The sequence below is a fragment of the Phalaenopsis equestris genome, unplaced genomic scaffold (genome assembly GCF_001263595.1).
Source record: "Phalaenopsis equestris unplaced genomic scaffold, ASM126359v1 Scaffold000161, whole genome shotgun sequence".
Lineage (NCBI taxonomy): Eukaryota > Viridiplantae > Streptophyta > Magnoliopsida > Asparagales > Orchidaceae > Phalaenopsis > Phalaenopsis equestris.
In genome coordinates, this window is record NW_018164603.1 from 292,723 (window position 1) to 312,429 (window position 19,707).

The window sequence follows — 19,707 nt, forward strand, 5'->3', positions numbered from 1 at the left end:
TTGTTCTTTTATTTCCTTGCTTCTTGGTTCGGTTTTCGATGCTTATGCCCGATGCATAAGTGTCCACGTATAACCTTTTGCTATACGTGAAACCATCAAGCAAGGTCGCAAGTAGTCGTTTTGGGGCGTACGGTGTTGATGATAAAGGCACACCGAAGATAGAGCAGAAAGATGCCCTATCCTATAACATCAAGATCCAAGCATTTGATGAACAATAGAATATGGTATTTTTCACCGACGTTTTTTCCCCCCGACATAAGTCTAGCGGAAGTTGGCTCGAACCTCCTCAAATTGTTGGCAGTCTCATGCCTGACAGTGGAATCGTCTTGTAGACAATAAAAATTGCCACGTGGACAACAAAAATTTCTAAAAATTTCTAAAAAAAAAAGATAAATTTTGATAAACCATTTTCAAACGAAAACGTACTTTTCTATGAAACAAAATTAATAACTCTTCTTTGCATGTTTAAATTTTGTGTGTTTGTCAAAAACATAAATTTTAAAATACGTTTTAAAGTTGGTTGTCCACCTTGTTTAGGCTGAGAAATCGCCCCCTAAGTGAGGTTCAAGACACCCTTCTAAACGAGTGGCGGGTTCTATACATTCGGGTGACCGAGTACCCTTCGTGGACCCTCGAGAATAAATATACAGCTGAACCTAGTCTCATACGAGTGCTTGCTGTCTCCTTCATCCGAATCTTCTTTTTGTTTTATCGAAGCTTTGGGACATGGCACTCGTGTTACATTTTCTTTCTTTCAGGATTTCCCCAGGAGTTTTGAGGATTTTCTTTTACTTGAGTCTTTTTCGTTTATTTTCTCGAGTTTTCCGCTTTTCCTCGGGTTTTCTGGACGACGTTTCTTTCAGACTTCGCTTTTTGCGATGCATTTAGGCTTCCTATACTTAAGGAACATCGGATCTCACGGGCGTACATGTTTGCTTTACATTTTACAGCACTTATTTTTCCCGTTGTTACCTGTTGTTGTTCTTTCTGTATAGTATATTACACTTGTCCTATTCCTACCTGCTACCGTACTGTAAAGCATGTTACACTTGTCCTGTTTCTACCTGCTACTGTTCTTCATGTATAGCATGTTATACTGCTCTTGTTTTGCTTACTACTGTTTCACGTGCATTCTATTATTTTGTTCCTGCATTGCACACTTTATATTATATAACTTCAAGCATGTTTTCTTTTTGCATAGGATGTTTAGAGGACTACAACCATAAGGCCGTTTGATTTGACACTATAACTGGACACCCTAGAAAACTTAAACTCGTCATATTGGGGAGCTTAGAGCTAGCGCGGTGGGCAGCACGGCCATCTTCAACAGCAGAACATGTCTTCCCCAGCAAAACCATTCCCTTTCCTAGAAATTAAACAACAATCCATAGGTTTTCGAGGTTGTTTGCCTAGCGCAACATAAATCCTCCACCTTTTCTTTAGGCATTCGTATAGCTCTGCTATACGATTTAAGTCCTAACTCGTTCTAGGTTTCGAGGTTGTCGTCCGATACGACGTAAACCTTCATATCTTCCAGGCGATTTGTGTGACCATGTCACGCAAATATAAGCCCTAATTAAATAAAATTGACAGGATGAAACACTAATAATTTATCCTTATTTATTTGTTATTCTTGCGGATAGGTGGGGGAGGTAGACTGGGAAGCCACCGAGGTTCGCTTCCAGATCTATGACATCCCCTAGTTCTTCCCCCTTTGAATTCCATAATAAATGTTCCAAATTTGAGTAATTTTCCTTTCAAACCTCTTAGACCGATTTTGTTAAAAATTCCTATCCTTTTGACCTCTTTGAAGAAGGAGTAGAATAGGAATGAAACAATGAGACGATGATTTCTACAAATCTAGGCATTCACATAGATGAGGTTATTGTTGAGGCACGGGTGCAACTGGTCCAACTATTTGTCATTATACCTGAAAAATAAGATGTCAAGAAGGTAGAAGATCTCACTTTATATTTTGATACTTTAATTGTAAACTTGTCGGCAAATAAAACGGTTTCGCAGACCAAACGGATGTCATATATTTCTTAGTTTATTTGATTGAGTCTCATCCTCAAGTCTTGTGTTTATCCCTCGGGGTAGATACAAGATTTGAGGTAGAGCGCCCTTTCATTTAAACTGCAAAAAATATGAGGTCAGTTTGATTTTATATTTTTCTAAAATTATAAAATTATATGTAAATTAAAACGTCCTTCCGAAGCGGGCGACGGGACTTCACTTCCAGCGACCGACAGCTTCTTACGGGCAACCTCCCCAAACTTTTTAACTGCCCACAATGTGAAAATAATCAAAAGAGATACATTGCCTATGCATCTAAGCATGTACAAAATATGATCGTCTCTAATGAAAAAAAAAAAGAGCATGAGAGTCATGTACATCTTTCAACAAAAGAAACTGTCCTATAAAGCTAATTGGGAACAACGATGTGCTGTCTTGTTGCTTCGCTGCCATGATTTGCTAGACTCTTACATTGACCCACTCATTTTCCATACAAAGCACTAGGATACTAGCCAGCCTTCAAGGCTAACTCACCCCTCCTTTTGGTTGGTGTCCCCCACCTCTTAATTGGATTTAGGTGAACATTGATAAAGCCTCCCTCTCTGATCAGTTTGTCAGTACGACATTGATAATCAAAGATGAGGTCGGGGAGCTTTTGATTGTCGTTGTGTGGCACTTTCAACTCTTGGACCGTGCCCTATTGGAGTTTCAATCCATCACTTCCCTAAAAAATAATTGGAGCCAATGTTTGACGAAAGGGATCATTATCGAAAGTGATAATGTGAACATCAATTTTTTGAGGTAGGAAACAAGTTTTGTTTAACAGTGTTTGGATGGGGATAAATATGGTTTGGCGGTTGTCCTGGCTGAAAGCAGCAAAGAGAACTTTGAAACGATGAAATGCACGAGAGGTAAAGTGGTTCCACCACTTATTTCTAAGAAAAATATAAGCACATCACTTGTAAAGGAAATATCATAGGATAAAATAGAGAATACAATTTCTTAATAGCACAAAAGCAATCTAAAATCTCAAAAAACAGAAACAATGTAAAATCTCAAAAAAAAAAAAAAAAAATACCACACATATACAGACTCCTAATAGAAATTTATTGGAAGTGAAAAATAGGAAATAAATCAGAATAGGAAGAACATAAAGTAAAATAATAATAATAAAACTTGTTAAAATATGAAAAGCAGGGTGGTTCACACTCTTGTGATTTTGGCATTCCGCAAGCTGCAGAATCCAACGCTCATGAGATCAATTTTGCAATCTACGTGGAATCTTGCAATCTAGCAAGAAAGCTCTTGCGTCAGCCAACAATTTTTGCGCATATTTAGCGTTAAGATAGCTTTTTGTTGACATATATACATGATTCATACGCTTGTTTTTTTCTTATTAGAGAGGATAGATCACACTATATGCATTCATAGTTGTATGGTTTTATAATCTCTATTGATATTTTGATGTTTTTAATGCAATATGCAAGTTTCAAAGATTTAAACTAAACGAGTACCTTCGTGAACTGAGTAAAAAAAAAGCTAAGCTTGGGCCGTCCTGGGATTGAGTGTGCCACACTATCTCCTCCATGGTCTAACAGAGGAAGTTAATGGTGTTGGTATTTTCACCCTCAATGATGATCCCTTTTTCCTTTAACATTCAAGGCTCTAGGTTGTCCTTAATGGTATTGATGGCCATACACTCAATATAAGCACTATCCTAGTGCTCCATTTGAATGCCTGTTGCAACTGAATATTCACCCCCGTCATTCCGAATGATAGCACCTGTGTCGACTAAGTGAAAGGGGAGTTCCTCATCCATAGTGTTTTTGAAGTGGGAAAGCCTATGTGTGAGTGAGCGACTCAAGAGTCAAGACTGTTCACCGTGAGTATGGTGGGCATGCAGAATGGTCTCCCATGTTTTTTTGCAATATGATCCTGCAAATATTGATACCTATGTTGGATCTCTTGGATTCTGAAAGCTCGTTGATTGCATCCTGAAAATCATTAAACGAAGGAACATTGACTCCCCATCCCCTCATGGTGATGGTGAACTCTAGGAGGGTTTTACATCCGGTTACAGGGTGTGATCCGATCTCTCCATGAAAATCACAGAGGCAGTTGGGTATCTCTCCCAATCTTCTTGAGTGAAGCCAATAATGATGGAAACTGCAGCCCCCAAAAAGATCCTCTCGAACAAATGCTCCGGAGGGTTCATGCAAAGTTTTCTAAGCCATTTGTTGCTCGCGAGAAAGCTGGAAAAGCAACACTATAGACGTGGGAAGTAACCTTTTGCCCCATAAAACTGTAGGTGAGTTTGGGTTAACGACAAAGAATGGGGTCTGTAGGCTGAATTTATTATTGCACCTTGCAAGTGTTATAGCATTAAGAATTTTTATTTTAAATTGATTTTTCTTTATAGAAGGCTTTGAAGGCCATATGTGAATAGAAATTCAAAATTATTTAATAAGCTTTATGATCGAGTATTTGACTATCAATTTGCATGATCAGAGACTCTCTTTTGATTGGCATTACAATAGTTTATTAGGAGGTGAAATTCTTGTCAACTTTAGCTTAGGAACAGTCTTGTCAACTCTGTTCTTAATTATATGGATGATCAGACTTTGAAAGATGGGACTTGAGATCTTTTGCTCTATGCGCAAGGTGATCTGCTCAAAATCGTATGCAGCATGATGATTTTGATTTTATAAAGATGTAGTGTACACTATTTTATAATAATTGTTTGATATTTTTCAAAGCAGTTGCATGGTTATTTTGATTTTAGATTCAGGTATTTGACAACCATATCAGAGCATATGAACTCAATTTTTGCTTTTATTGTGTTTGCATCATGTTTGATGTGCCTACATACTGCACTTGAATGTTTGTTTTATGCACTTACATGTGTAGTATGATTTTTTGGTGCACCTGCATGATGCTATTGTAGGATTTTCGGTGCTCTTATATAATAGATTTATATGATTTTTGGTGCACTTATATAATGCATTGGTACATTATGCACCTACATGATATTTCAATGCACTTATTAATACATTTGTGTGATTTTCGGTGCACATGCGTAATACATTCACATGATTTTTAGCGCATTTATATGGTTTAATCTCACCATTTTAAAAGCATATTAAAAGTTGTTTCGCCATGTGTGAAAGCAATCTAAAACTTATCTCATGATATGTACACATGATTTGAAAAGAAATTATCTACGATTTGATTTCTTGTGCGTTGATAAACTGACTGAACAGGAATTGAACACATTTAAGAAATGACGAGAGGTTCAATAGCTTGCCAATGAGCATAAACAGGACCTTGCAACATACACTTGGACTGCTGCATTGTGAATCAAGTTAACTGAAATGGAACTGAATAAAATATAGAACTGGACTCAAAAGATTAACTGGGAAGTTGGTAGCTTGCCTATTACTTAGAATGAACAAGGCAGATAGGGGCTTACTGCAGCATTCAAAGGTTTCGGAAGAAATAACCTAACTAGTTATAAATTTTTATACCACATTTTTTGAACTCTCGAAAATAATTAGAACTATTTTAATAGGACTCCTAAATTTTCTGAGGATCATATATATGTATATATATTTGAAAAGTTCAAGGCAAATTTATTGAAGAGAAAAGGGTACAGATAGGTTGTATGAATAGACTCAAATAGACACCCAACCCATACGGTACAACACACACAAAAAGAAAAGAAAAGAAACTTAAAACCCAAAAGTATATGGTACATATAAGATCAAACAGGTCGACCCACTTTAGTTTTGCCTCTAGTTCTCGGAAAGGAACCAACTAACAGATTGGTGAGATGTGTACCATTGCCTGAAGTAACCAGAGTATCATCCTTTAGATTCCTTAGCTCAAATAGATCTTTATTCTTCTTCTTCCTCCTGGAAGTGTAGACCTGTCATTCCTCATCCGAAAATTGTTGCTCGTTCGGATGAGGTGGTAGTGCTGCAGTAGACAGATTGCCAACAGCTGTGCCCACAAGTGTATGTGAGGTAAGAGTTGTCGCCTTTACCCCTGATTCTTCCTGAAGATGAGGAGCTGCAAGGTTCTCCTAATTATCAGTCTGTGTATGTAGGGGTTCTTCATTATTATTTTCAATAGGGTTTTAAAGTGTAGGTTGCTCAGTAGCGCCATCCAGCTTCTCATCGATCACAGAAACAATATTTTCAGGGAGAGGGTCCACAAGGGCAACAGAGTCGGACACCAAATCATGTATTGTTGTAGTTTTCTCTCCAGGTAGAACAGATATATCCTTAAATCCATTATTATTCACTTGATCTTCAGATTTCAAATTAAGATAAAGCTTATGACATTTATTAAGGTTATGCCCAAACATCTTATAATGAAAACAATAAGGAAGTTTATGCTCCATGACGATTTGTTGCCAATATCCATTATGTGTTGTGTCCAACCAGACTTCAGTAACATCAGACAAAATAATATCTCTTTCCACAAGTATTCTGGCCACAAAAGGTCTGATAAGGTTGAAAGTGGGTAGATTTAGCTTCATAGGGTCCCAAAGTATGACACTAATAGGGTAAATAACCTGATGATAAAAAAAATGCAGCTTGAGACCAAATAGACTAAACCATACCGGTACAGTAGGAGGTTCATGATTATGGTCAAAACCAAGAGACCATTTGAGTAGTTTCATTTGTTTGTCAGCAATGTTAAGATATTTTTTGGAGAAAATTCGAATGTAGTCTTCAGGCATGATTAACTGAATCAAAACATGTCTCTCATCCATGAGCCCAACTTTTCACTTTCATGTTAATTTGAGGTCATCAAAATTTTTCCTGATAACTTTAATAGGTGGGTATTCCCACTAAAATACTCAATAATAGCAAATTTGAATGTGTCAGTCAGGGTTGAAATTTCTAACTCAGAGAAAAAGAGTGTTGTTTTCCCACTTTTCCTGCTTGCATTCTTAATAAAAGGGAATTCATCTGTACCGTCACGATTCTCCTTATAACTTGAGGGGAAGACAACTGTCGTCTCCCGTTGAGGATTACCCACCACATTGGCAAATGAGGTTTTGTCAGATTCAACCGAAGAAGAAAGAAGCTCCATCACAACAAGGAGAAGCCCTGCAAGTCGGGCAGAGGCAAAAAAAGGCAAGCCGAAGAGGTCGGGGCGAAGCTGCGTAGAAGACAGGAAACCACAATGACAAATGCGCAAAGACGAAGTCAATGCTCGACAGACAAACCGCAGCTTGACGAGGCATAGGCAAAACCATAGCAGGAAAAGGAAACCACAGCAGTCCTACTAACCGCAGCTCGACAGACACGAAACCACAGCAGGAAGACGCCGAAGCCCTTCGTCGTTGGGCGCGAAAGAGAAGAGGACGATCGCGAAGGAGATTGACTCCTACATGTATTCAACTGGTGGTGGAGTTCGGCGAGGTGGGTTGGATGGTTATCGGGGATGGTGACAACAACAAAATATTGGTGGCCGTGTGGGGAAAGGTGTGGAACCGTAGGGACAGCAAGCAGGAAAGATTTTAGGTGGTCAGCATCGGTAGAGGGGTGGATGGTAGGAGCTTGAACAAAGTTAGGAAGGCGGGTAGCAGTAATTTCCGGTAGGGAAGGGGAATGGTTCGATGTCGGGTTGATGGAGGGAGAGTTTGGCGGTTGTGGAGGGGAAATGAGACGGTTTTGAAAGGAAAGATACAATCACCACCTCAGAGAGGATGCAACCGAAGCTCCACTAACTCCTCAGATATAGCCCATGAAGGGGAAAGAGACTCCTCACAGGAGAACTAAAACTGAACACACTCAGAATTGTCTCCCACACACAGGAGACAACTATTTATGCCTCCCACACACACAAAAGAAAAAAGGTTGAAAAGTAAAGAAGAATCCAGAAAATCTCCTTGAAAAGGCCCGGTGTGGTGGGTATGCGAAATAGCCCCACTAGATTGCGTAAGTTCGCGATCCTTCCTTTTTTTTTGTGCGGGATCATCCTCTATCACAATTCTTTGCGCGGTTCCCGCTCACGTTGACACAATTCTGCTTCGTGATCGTTCCTGTGAAGGTTCGCATGCTCCCTGCTCTCGTGCGAGCTTCTCTTGCTTTCACGAATTCTCACGAGGCTTCGATCCAGCGGGATCGAAGCGCCTGAAATTGGGGCGCAGTTCAACTCTAGTTTGTGTTGTTTTTGCTCCCGAATTAGGGCGCTGGTAGCGCCCGTGTCAATCTCCTGAGGTTGGGGAGCTTCAACTTCATTTGTTGAAGCTTCTAGTTCGTTATCAGTCACCCTGGACCCCACTGACGACTGCACTTTTGTTCGAGTTAGTTGAGGGTCTTCTCTAGCTATCATATTCATCTGTCTTCCTGGGGTTGTATATCATGCCTATACTGGTGAACCTTCCAAAATTACCCCATGATCAGTTCAAACGAGCGCGTAGTGAGAACAATCTGTCCCTTATCGCACGAAGGTGGTGTTGCTGGTACGGTGTTGTCCTAACATAATCTTATCTGTATTTGTCTAGTATCAGGGGTGGGTTCTCGCTTTGCTTGTTTGGTGTTAAATCTGATTCTATTAACGTTGTTCTGCTTAAATGGGATCCTGTGACCTCTAACTTTGTCGAAGGAAGGAGGGTGTTGTGCTTCCCATCCTTGGTGAAGGAATACATGTTTTTATATCCGTCGTACTGAGTCCTCCAGTCATATTCCAAAGGTCGTCCCAATAAATGGTAGAATGCACCCATAGAGCCCACATCACCTGGTCTTGCAACTTGCCTCTGGTTGAATATTCTACCAAGCACCTTCGATCGATGTTGACCTGATTTTCCTTCTTCAGCCACGTCAGTGAATATGGCTCGGAATGTCTCTAAGTTGCGAGTCCTAATTTCTTTACCATCTGTGTCGAAACCACGTTTTTGCTGCTTCCGTTGTCGATGATGAGACTGCATATTTTTTCGTTCATTGTGCAGCGGGTATAGAATATGTTGTGGCGCAGCCACTGCACATCCCTCGTGACTTCGGTTTGTAGGATTCGTCGAATCACAAACACCTCTTCTTCACCTGGGAGAAGCTGATACTCCTCACCCCGTTCCTCGGCTTTTTCTCCATCGCTAATTTGTTCTACGGCTCTTTGATTTGAGAAAGTGACTACCCTACTCATCAGGCAGTCGGAGGTTGTGGTCGTAGCCGTGGCATCAGTAGCACTTCCTGGCTGGCACTGTGTTGGAGGAGTTTCCCTTCTCCTATTTCTTCCCGCTTTGCTCCTTAGTTTCATTTTCTTGTTCGGGCTTGCATATGTCTCCTGAGAGATCCTTGTCGGCTATAGTAATTGTAGGTGACATCTTGCCCGAAGGTTGCTGCTTGAAAGATGATTGTTGTTGACTCTGTTGTTATTGTCTTTCCACCTTCAAGGCTAATATTTAGACATCCCCTAGCGTTCAGTATGGTTGTAACTGTACCACATTGCTGATGGTGGGCTACAGACCCTCGAGATATCCGGCTATCGTATGTTCCTCTGGCTTCGTCAGTTCGCATTTCAGCTGTAAGTGGTCGTATTAGGTTGTAGACACCTCGACTGAAAGATCTCTCTGCTACAAGTTGTGGAGCTTCAGAAATATATCCTAGCGATAGTGGGTTGGGAGGTACTTTTTCTGCATTACCTTCTTCATCTTCTCCCACCTAGTGATCCTTTCAGTGTCTTCCCTCTTTTTCTGCCTCTGCATATTTTTCTATCTAAAGAAGCGCTCTTCTTCAACTTAATAGCGACTAGCTTAACCCATTTGTCTTCTGATAAGTCTATATTTGAAGATTCGTTCGACTGTTTGCAGCCAATCAATAAACTCATCGAGGTGCATGCTTCCCTCGAACTCTGGGAGGTCCATCTAGATGCCAAAGTTTCGCTGACCTCCATAAGGAACCTCTTCTCTCAGCCTCCTTTGATATTGGATACCAAAACAACATGATCAATATTCTGTCACTATGATCTTCCCCTTGTGGAACAGATTCATCTCCTCTTTCACTCTCTCGATCACGGATGAAGGTAATCTCATCTTGATTTCCGCACCTAACTCTGCTAGTCTCCGTTGTAGATGACGGATGTCTCGTTGAATCTCTTCCCGGATCGAATCCAGTGTGCCTCTTCACGGTGGCATGACTAGGGTTGGAATCAGAAGAAAATTTGGGGGCAAGGTGGCTTGGGTAGTAGCGGATGCTAGGAAACCCTAGGATGAGACTAGGGTTGATCCTGACTCTATATCAAATGATATCGGAACTAGTGTGAAAAAATAGTGGAAACACAAAAGCAAACTTTCATTAATACTAATATAAGGTTATAATATGACTCGAATAGAAAATAACAACATAAACTCATAACAACAGAAGCAAACACTCCTTGTATTCCAATGGGTAGTGGAGGTCGACAAGGTGGGTCGGATGGCTAGCGGGAATGGTGACAGTGACAAAATGCTGGTGGCTGCGAGGGAAAAGGTGCGGAATCGTAAGGACAACAAGTGGGAAGGATTTTAGGTGGTCGGCAGTGGTAGCGGAGTGGGTGGGAGGAGTTTGAAGGGAGTTAGGAAGGCAGGAAGCAGTAATAACCAATAAGAAAAGGGAATGGTTGAATGTCGGGGTGACGGAGGGAGAGTACCGCTGCTGGGGAGGAGAAAGGAAAAAATTTTGAATGGAAAGATACAATTACCACCTCGGAGAGGATACAACTGAAGCACCACCAATTCTTCAGATGCAACCCACGAAGGGAAAAGAAACTCCACACGAGATAGCCTCATTGAAAAACACTGCCTCCCACACACACAGGGGATATCTATTTATAGTCTAGTCTCCCATACACACAAAAGAAAATAGGCTGAAAAGTCAAGAAGAATCTAAAAACTCTTCCCTAAAAATGTCCAGTGTGGCTGGTACGCGAAATAGCCTCACTGGATCGCGAACTGGATCGCGCAAGTTCGCGATCCTTCTTTATCCTTTCCGAGAGCGTTGTCACGATTTTTCGAGCGGTTCTTGCTCCCGTTGACAAGATTCTTCTTTTTTATTCTGGCTTCACGATCGTTCCAGTGAAGGTCCGCAGGCTCCTTGTTCTCGTGTGGGTTTCTCTTGCTTTCGCGAATTCTAGCGGGGCTTCGATCTCGCAGGATCTGAGCGCCCCGAATTGGGGTGCAGTTCAGTGCCCGAGTCAATGTTATGTATAATTTTCTAAGATTACTAGTCAGAGGCAGAGAGTTATAAACCCACACTAGATAATATATGATATAAACCTAGCCTAAAGGCTACTTTATGAAGTTCAATGGAGCCCAAGCGCAATCCATTGTTATCACTATTGAAGTGCATTGGGTGTTCTTTAGCTTATGTTAGGCACCTTTTTTGTCTCATTTGTATAGATATAATAAACATATCATATTGTCAACCGATCGTCTGATAATATGACGATTTTTAAGCTTCATGCATTTCATTATTAATATTTAAATAAACATGTGACTTATTTATAGATATACTAAACAATTATATATGCAAATGAATAATTTACAGCTACTAAATGTTTTCTTTTAAAATTATCACCTATTAACAAAATATTTGTATAATCATAATGCACTTAATTACGAGCTTGTATCATTCAAATTTCTGCTTAGATATTTGTGCATGTTTAGTAGGCTATAAAAATGCTTTTTTCAATATGAAACCCATTTGTCCACTTACCTATTAATGCTTGTGCAACAGCTAAAAAATTTTGCTTTTTATATTAAATTTAACATATCTTAGTCGAATGACAATTTACCTTTTCAAATTCCATGCCCCAGAAATTCTTTTTCTAAACAATCTAAAAATTGCAATTTCTTGATTAGAATTGCTTCCTAATTGACAACTTAATTTCAAATTAAGTTACTTTAAAATACACTAACAAATTGATATCTATTAGGGAAAAAAGTACCAAAAAATTTAACTAAAGCCTGTCATTTTTAAAAAAGTACACCTCATCATAAAAGCACTAAAGCCTATCATTTTAAATTGAAATCGGTTAATAAAAAAAGTTACAAAAAAATTTAATTTTTAAATAAAAAACTAGCATTTTTACCTTTCTATTACTTTCTTTCTTTTCTTCTCCCTTGCCTTCTCTTCTTCCTGTCTTCTCTCATTTCAAACTCTGTTTCGGCTTATGGATGAAATGTGATTAGATAGAAGTTGATATTAAAGCTTACTAAGTTACGTGGGAGCTAGTTCTGCAATTTTGTGCAGAATTGCGGATCCCGCTGTAGTCTAGAATGAGATTTCTCGATTCTGCAGGATCACAGTAAATTCAATAATCGCGGGATAATGTTCCACATTGGATTCAATCTCTTTCAGTTTTAGCAAAATTTATTATCATTCTATTTCTTTTCTATTTCTCTATTTCTAATTTTGTTATCTATTTTTAGGGAACTATATGTATGTTATTATTATTATTATTTTTTTTGTTTAGGAGACTTTTCTATTATTAACGTGTCTAGAGACGTTATCTATTTTTTGTTCTTCGGAGGGCAATATCATTTCTTTTTCCAAGTGTGTTTGTATTTTACTCATGAACAGGTGGTGGATCATCCTCGCCGCCAGTTTCTCGCCGTTCGTTGTACGCCATTTCACCTGATGTTTTTCAATCAGTCACTCGTCAAACTTCTTTTGATCTGCTGTCCCATAGCAGATTTCAACCCTAACACCCTTCCAAATGGCATCTACTAGCTGTTTTCAGTTGGACAACCATCTTTGCTCGCTGCTACTGCTGTTCAACAGAAGAAAGGGGCTGTTTGCAAGCAGGAAACGGCCATTTCCAGTTTTCTGGACAGCTGTCCAGCTGCCATTCACGTTGGTATAACTTTTAGGAATTTGAAGTTAGTGCTACATAAGTACGTCCTGGACCAGGTTGGCTCAGCTAAGGCAGAAACCCCAAGTCTTGCCTCGGATGATTCCTTCCCTCAGGTGGGGCCCATTATGCCCCTATTCACATTTGCAGTTAGAGGAATTGGGGGAAAGTTTGAATGTGTTTTGGGGGTGTTTATTAGGGTGAATCACCTAGGATTTGTTTTCGTATTTGGATTTCTGCAATTGTCTGTCTTTTTGTGTTCAACATTTAGTGTTTGTGGAGAGTCATTCTACTTCTTGAGTCATAGATCGCCCCATGTATTTTGTTTGTTTTTTTGGAGAGTAATCAAGCTAGCCCTATTTTGGGTTTTCCCACATAATTCTTGTACTTTCTTTGCTAATTTTTGCTCTGATTCGTATCAAATTGATATCAGAGGTTTCGATCCAAGAAGAAGCAACCGTGGCCTAAAAGGAGTTCTGCGTCGTGATCGTGATTGCTGCGTTCAAGGATTTCCGCGTCACTGACAGTCGCTTGATCCGTCGTAAGCAAATGATCAGGTTACAGTGTACAATGACCTACTTTTTTGAATCACATGAGATAGCCATGATCTAAGAGAAAGTCATGAAATTCACGATTCCAGCTAACTATGAAGAAACATAATACCCGAACAACACGATGTGGTTCCTAGCTTTGCCAGACATGTGATTCAATTTTGATTTGAGCGTGCTTGGAAGATCGCGGCATACTCAGGTCTGATACAGTTGCGGCAAGAGCTAGTTGGGAAGACAAACGAGATCACAAATTAGATGATAGCAAGGAAAGTGGATGCTTTGAAAGAGAGGTTGGAAGAAGTTGGATAAATTAAATCCAGAGTTGAGAAAAAGTTCTTTATCATAGATGGAAGGTTGTCTTTCATGAAAAACATAATTGAGGGCTTAGAGAAGATAATGAAGAGGCTTCTCAAGATGCAATCCAAGACCTCGTTGGTACTTCAAATTGCAAACCATAACCAAGGTTTGACTAGAAAATCCTTTTCAAATTCTAAAGAGAAAGAGTTCGAACGAGAAGAGCATGAGGAAAACATCCACTATCAAGTGAAATCATGAAAAACATCCCTAGGATTCCAATGGGGGGATTCAGAATTTTTGATGGAATTGGTTCAATTGAAATTGGGATATGGGTTATGCATGAGATATGAAGGAGTTCTAAAAAGAAATAACGGAAGCCGGATGGGGTATGGCCATGATCGGGTATGGCCATGATCGAAGGTGTGATTTTCACTCTAGATATATGAGGGGAACCACTAGAAGCAGGAAGTTGGGGTGGAGATGCTAGGATTAGGATGTTGAAGGTGTCAATTTTTGAGGGGGAAGACACATGGTTGGCTATACCAGGTGGAGCAATATTTCACGGTGAAACGAGGAAAGGAGAAGTTCAGGGCCCCAGAGTTATGTTTGGAGGAGAAAAACCTAGCATGGTTTCATGAGGGATGTTAGATGTTTGATCCGCTTGTGGGAGGAATTTAATGATTGCTTTTTGGAATGTTTTTGAGTCATTCGGGAAGGAGACCTATTTGAAAAATCATTGCCTTGACTCGAGAGGAGACCATCATGGAGTATAGGGAGAGATTTGAGTTACTGTCGAGACATCTGAGAGGGATTTCTAGAACGATATTGGAGGGAAACTTTATGAAGGGTTTAAAGCCTAATATATGTGCATCGCGGGGTTTGGGGAGATGATTGAGCAAGCCTAGATGGTGGGAGACAAGAACCAGATGGAGAAGGCCAACATAATTAACATCATAGAAGGATTCAACAGGAGTACCTTGACACCGAGGATCCATACAATGTCATTTCAGAGGGAGGCGTTGAAGAAAATGAATATGGGGGCCCTTCCCGGGTTCAACTTCAAGCGTCTTTTGGAGGCGGAGGTGCAGAACAAAAGAGTAAAGGGATTATGTTTCTGATGTGATGAGAAGTACTCACTTGGCCACCGATGCGAGGATCGCATGCTCCAGATCCTTATAGTTTGTGATTGGGAGGAGGCGGATTGTGAGGAGTTAACGGAAGAAGCGGTGGAGGGAGAGCACTTCACCTTGATGTAGCGGTGGTATCCCTCTACTCTCAACTCAGTGGTGGGATTTACTCCAAATCACGTCATGATGGTGAGGGGACAGATTAAGGAGCAGATTGTAGTGTTGTTTGTTGATAGTGGGATAATTCACAACATCTCAAATCAAGTCGTGGGTCAATTGAGGTTGAAGTTGGTAGATACAAGAATTTTTGGGGTTATGATGGGAACAGGAAAGGTGGAGAAAAGCTTGGAAATTTGTGCGGAATTGGTGTTAACACCTCAGGGTGTACATATGATGGAGGTCTTCCTTTCCCTAGACTTGAGAATGACTTATGTCATTTTGGGGATGGAGTGGTTAGAAACGATCAGAGAGATTAGTGGATTTGAAATCCTTGACTATGGAGATTAGGGTGGAGGGATGAAGGTGGTGTTGAAAGGGGTTGTTAACTTGTGCAAAACCATGGTCTCACTCAAAACCATGGTCAACTTGCTATAGAGAGCAGGATTGGGCTATTTGGTGGAATTGTTGAGTTCAGAGGAGATTCATGATCCACCTCACCTGATATGGGCATAACATTACAATAGTATCCAATAATTCCCAGTACTTGGAGGAGAGGGACAAGATATTTGCATAGCTCAAGGGATATCTACTTAGGGCTCAACAAAGCATTAAGAGCAACGCTGGTGGACATAGAAGGGAGGTACAATTTAAGCTTGGAGACATGGTTTTTTTTAAGCTGATATCTTATCGGTATAAGAAACTGGCCAGGAGAAACGAGAAGCTTTCCCCATGGTATTTTGGACCCTATGAGATTATAACCTGCACTGGGGTAGTGGCATACCGTCTGAGGATACGACCACCATCATCATCATTGTATCCAATATTTTATGTATCAAAGCTGAGACACGCTATCGGAGACCACATGCTCTCGTCTTCATAACCTTCGACGCCGATAGAGAACAAGGAGGTAGTTTTGGAACCTTTGGAGGAAGAAGGGGTGCGTTGAGGAGTGGTTGGGGCAAATGAGGTGCTGATAATGTGGAAAGATCTTATGAAGCTACTTAAGTGTCTTATGAAGTGATCGAGAAGCAATTTCCATCATTCCATCTTGAGGACAAGGTGGTTCTGTGGGAGGAGAGTATTATGTTAGTCACTCCTAGATTGGCCTGGCTTGGCCTAGCCTAATGGCGGAAATCCCAAGTCCTGCCTGGGATAATTCCAACCCCTGGGTGGGGCTTTTTAATCCCCTAATCACGTGTGCGGTGAGAGGAATTTGGGGAAAGTTTGAATGTGTATTGGGGGTGTTTTATTAGGTCGAACCACCTAGGTTTTGTTTTCATCTTTGGATTACTATAGTTTTGTCCATTTTTTTTTTCCAAGTCGTGTCTTGGGTTTGTGACAAGTTGATCTACCTCTAGAATTATAGATTACCCCTTGTATCTTGTTTGTTTACTTGAACTAATCAAATTAGCCCTAATTTTGATTTTTCCAATTAATTCTTGTAATTTGTTTGTTGATTTTTACTCTGATTCATATCAGTTGGCTTTTTCAAAATTTTGAATTATTTATTTCCCGTGCTTTTGGGACTGTTTTTGGCTTTCAAATGTTAAAGGCTACTTTAAGATGGTCAAAAATAAAATTCCTGTAATGTTTCTTTAATTCCTTTCTGCTCTGTTTACTTCACAAACAGGAATAATTTGTCATAGATGAGTTGATGTTATGAAAATGTGTATAGCATGCTAAGCTCCATCACAATAGATGCATTCAGGTCCATTTTAGCTGTTTTCATATGGTCTATTTCAGTTCTGCATGGAGCTTTATTTCATTATTGGAATGTATTGTATTTCTCCCATTTATTTTCCATTTGTTTTATACACTGCAACTGTAAAAAATGGACGAGCTGTTTTATCTAACTAGTGAGTTGAGCTAAGCCATCTATGCCTGCAAGCTCAATGAGTTTATGATGATTTCCTGAAATTTATAGTAAGTTTTCTCATCATTGGCAGCTTTATTTTCAAATTGAACAAGATAAAGGATCAAAAGCCACCCAGTTGAGAGCCATGACAGATCTCTTCAGCAATATAATTGGAGAACCTTGTTTTAATCAACTAAGGTATTCTATTAATCGGACTATTTATATCATGGTAAAATCGTTCATTTCTACAGAATTCATCCTTTGGTTTTTGCAGTTATATGCTTGAGTTATAATTAGTGTGGCCTGTTATATCAGGCTGTTATGCCTACTGAAGAAATTATTCTTGTATGCTGAACTGTAGGACAAAGGAGCAGCTTGGTTATGCTGTTGAGTGTGGTCCACGGATGACATATCGTGTGTTAGGTTTTTGCTTCTGCGTTCAATCATCCAATTATAATCCTTGTTATTTGCACCAGAGGATTGATAACTTTATTGGTGGTCTTCGTGATTTACTGGTAGGCCTCAAAGATATTTTATTAAAAATGTGATATGGATAAAAATTTTGTAGGCTTCTGTTTGGTACGTTGGCATGTCTTATATCACATGATGATGCTTTTGATATTTAATAATTCCAGTTTTCCAAAGCTCAGAAGCCATCTTTTGCCTGACTTAATAAAATGCTAACCGAACGGGGCATTTTTTTTACCATAGTTTTGTGTGTATTACATATTTGAATTTCGAATTTGATACATAGTGCTTCAAAGCTTTTCAGAATCGGGCCTCATGGCAATTTGGCAATTAAAGTTACTTTCAGAGTTCACATGTTTTATGTGGAATAATAGGAAGTTCTGCTTGGTTGGGACTTGAATACTTAATATTTTTTAGCAGTGGTAATGGTCTTCCTAATCCGGCAAGTTTGCATGTTATTCTTGTTAATGCATGCACACATTACTTTTTTTTTTTAGAAAAAAAAAACTGTTTTTTGGTTTCTTTCAGCATTATTGAAAGTAGATATTTCACAAAATTAATAGTGTAACTTGCCTCATGTATTTTTCATTTGTATTAGAATATATTCATTAATGATTCAAAGCTGTGAGCTATTGAGAGTGGATTACATGCTCTACATTTTGATTGAGTCATAATTTGTAAGGTACATGTTATCCCCCTTGAAATGATTTTGACAACCTGTGTGGGTTTAGCCCCCCTAAAGAAATTTCATTCTATTTAACTTTCCATTATTTTATGATTTAATCTAAGGAAAAATCATAATTTTTTATTTTCATTTTGGTCAGAAAACTAATTTTTTTGGCAATTCTAGGAGAAGCTTGATGACGAAACCTTTCAGAACCATAAAAATAGCCTGATTGCAAACAAGTTGGAGAAAGACCCATCTCTTTCATATGAAACTGGACGCTACTGGTCACAAATTGTGGACAGAAGGTAAATGCTGCTCTTCTAAGAAATTATACTTACATAGGGAATGTACAGTAACGGACTGGGTGCCAATCTGTGTAGTGTTATCTTATTTTATCTCTCTTCCGATAAATTTACTATATTTTCTGCATTGTTTTGAATATTCTCTAAAATTGTGTTGGACAACCAAATGCAACATCCTTGTTATGAACCGGGAATTAAGTCAATGCAGTGGGTCTAAGGATCAATCTTGATCACTTTATGTTTTTTCAACATCAAACACAAACAGTCAAAAAGAGAAGGCGGAATACAATATTTTTTAAACATTCACTTTTTATAGAATATTATGAGCAACGCGAAGCTCATCATCACATAAGGTTGTTTCATCTCTAATCTATTTTTTTTAAACATCATTGATTATTGATGGGTCGAATATAAAGCCATTAAGTGAAGGTTATGGATACAAATATGGCATTTAGAGAATAAAAGATGTGGAAAACCTGTGTTCTCCTCTCCAATTTTATTAATTGCCCAAAGCTTAGAGTAGCGATGAAGAAGTTTTTTGGTAAATCAATATCTGTGATGTTAATGGCTCTAATGTGATCACATTTTTAAGAATAAAAATGAAAAACAATAAAAAATGACCTATTTATAGGTTTCAGGGATATGAATTTTGCCATGCAAGCAAGCATGAATTTTATAACATTTTTGTTTATCACATGTTTTAATAGTCCTAACAAATCATGTTTCTTTACAATTGTGCTTCATGCTTTCTGCTTAATCACATGCTTTGTTCTTTTTAACCTGATGAGAATGTACACTGAATATCAATTTCACTTTCGTTGTTGTTTATCTTCCTCTGAGCTAATGTAAAAAATGGGCCATTTACATGCATACTACCCAATTCCTATTTATTAACATATCTAACACCTAAATTTTATCCGCCACATTTTTACCACCTAATCTCTCATATCACATCAAAAATACCAACATGAAATCCTTTCCATGCATAGGTAATTGAAGTTTAGGTGTTAGATATGTAAATCTTCCAATGATTTGAGGGTATGCATGTAAATCTTCCAAAAAAAAGAAAAAACAAAAGCTCTCTCTTAATCAAAAACATGAAATGTAGGTATCAATTTGACATGCCAGAGCAAGAAGCTGAAGAGCTCAAAGCAATTTCAAAAAGTGACCTTATAAACTGGTACAACACATACTTTGCACCCTCATCCCCAAAGTGCCGGCGACTCGGGATTCATTTGTGGGGATGCAACTACAAGTTAAGCGAGGAAGGCCGAACAGAATTCAAGTTTGGAAAAATTATTGGCGACATTTCCTCCTTGAAGCTGTCCTCTAAGTTCTACTCTAGCCTTTGTTGACATTAATGCTTGGAGATGTCAAGCAATGTTTGCAAATGTTCGAAAAATAAGAAGGGAAATTTATTTAA

The 19,707-nt window shown here is 39.1% G+C and overlaps 1 protein-coding gene across 1 annotated transcript in view; it reads left to right on the forward strand.

Moving 5' to 3' along the window:
- LOC110022009 (nardilysin-like) overlaps positions 1-19,701 on the forward strand; it is a 124,059-nt gene extending 104,358 nt beyond the window's left edge. The window contains exons 16-19 of the mRNA XM_020720772.1: positions 16,939-17,045; positions 17,209-17,362; positions 18,166-18,287; positions 19,393-19,701. Of these exons, the coding sequence (XP_020576431.1) occupies positions 16,939-17,045; positions 17,209-17,362; positions 18,166-18,287; positions 19,393-19,639 (630 nt within the window). The 3' untranslated portion in view covers positions 19,640-19,701. The remainder of the gene's footprint in view (positions 1-16,938; positions 17,046-17,208; positions 17,363-18,165; positions 18,288-19,392) is intronic.
- Positions 19,702-19,707: the final 6 nt, after the last annotated feature.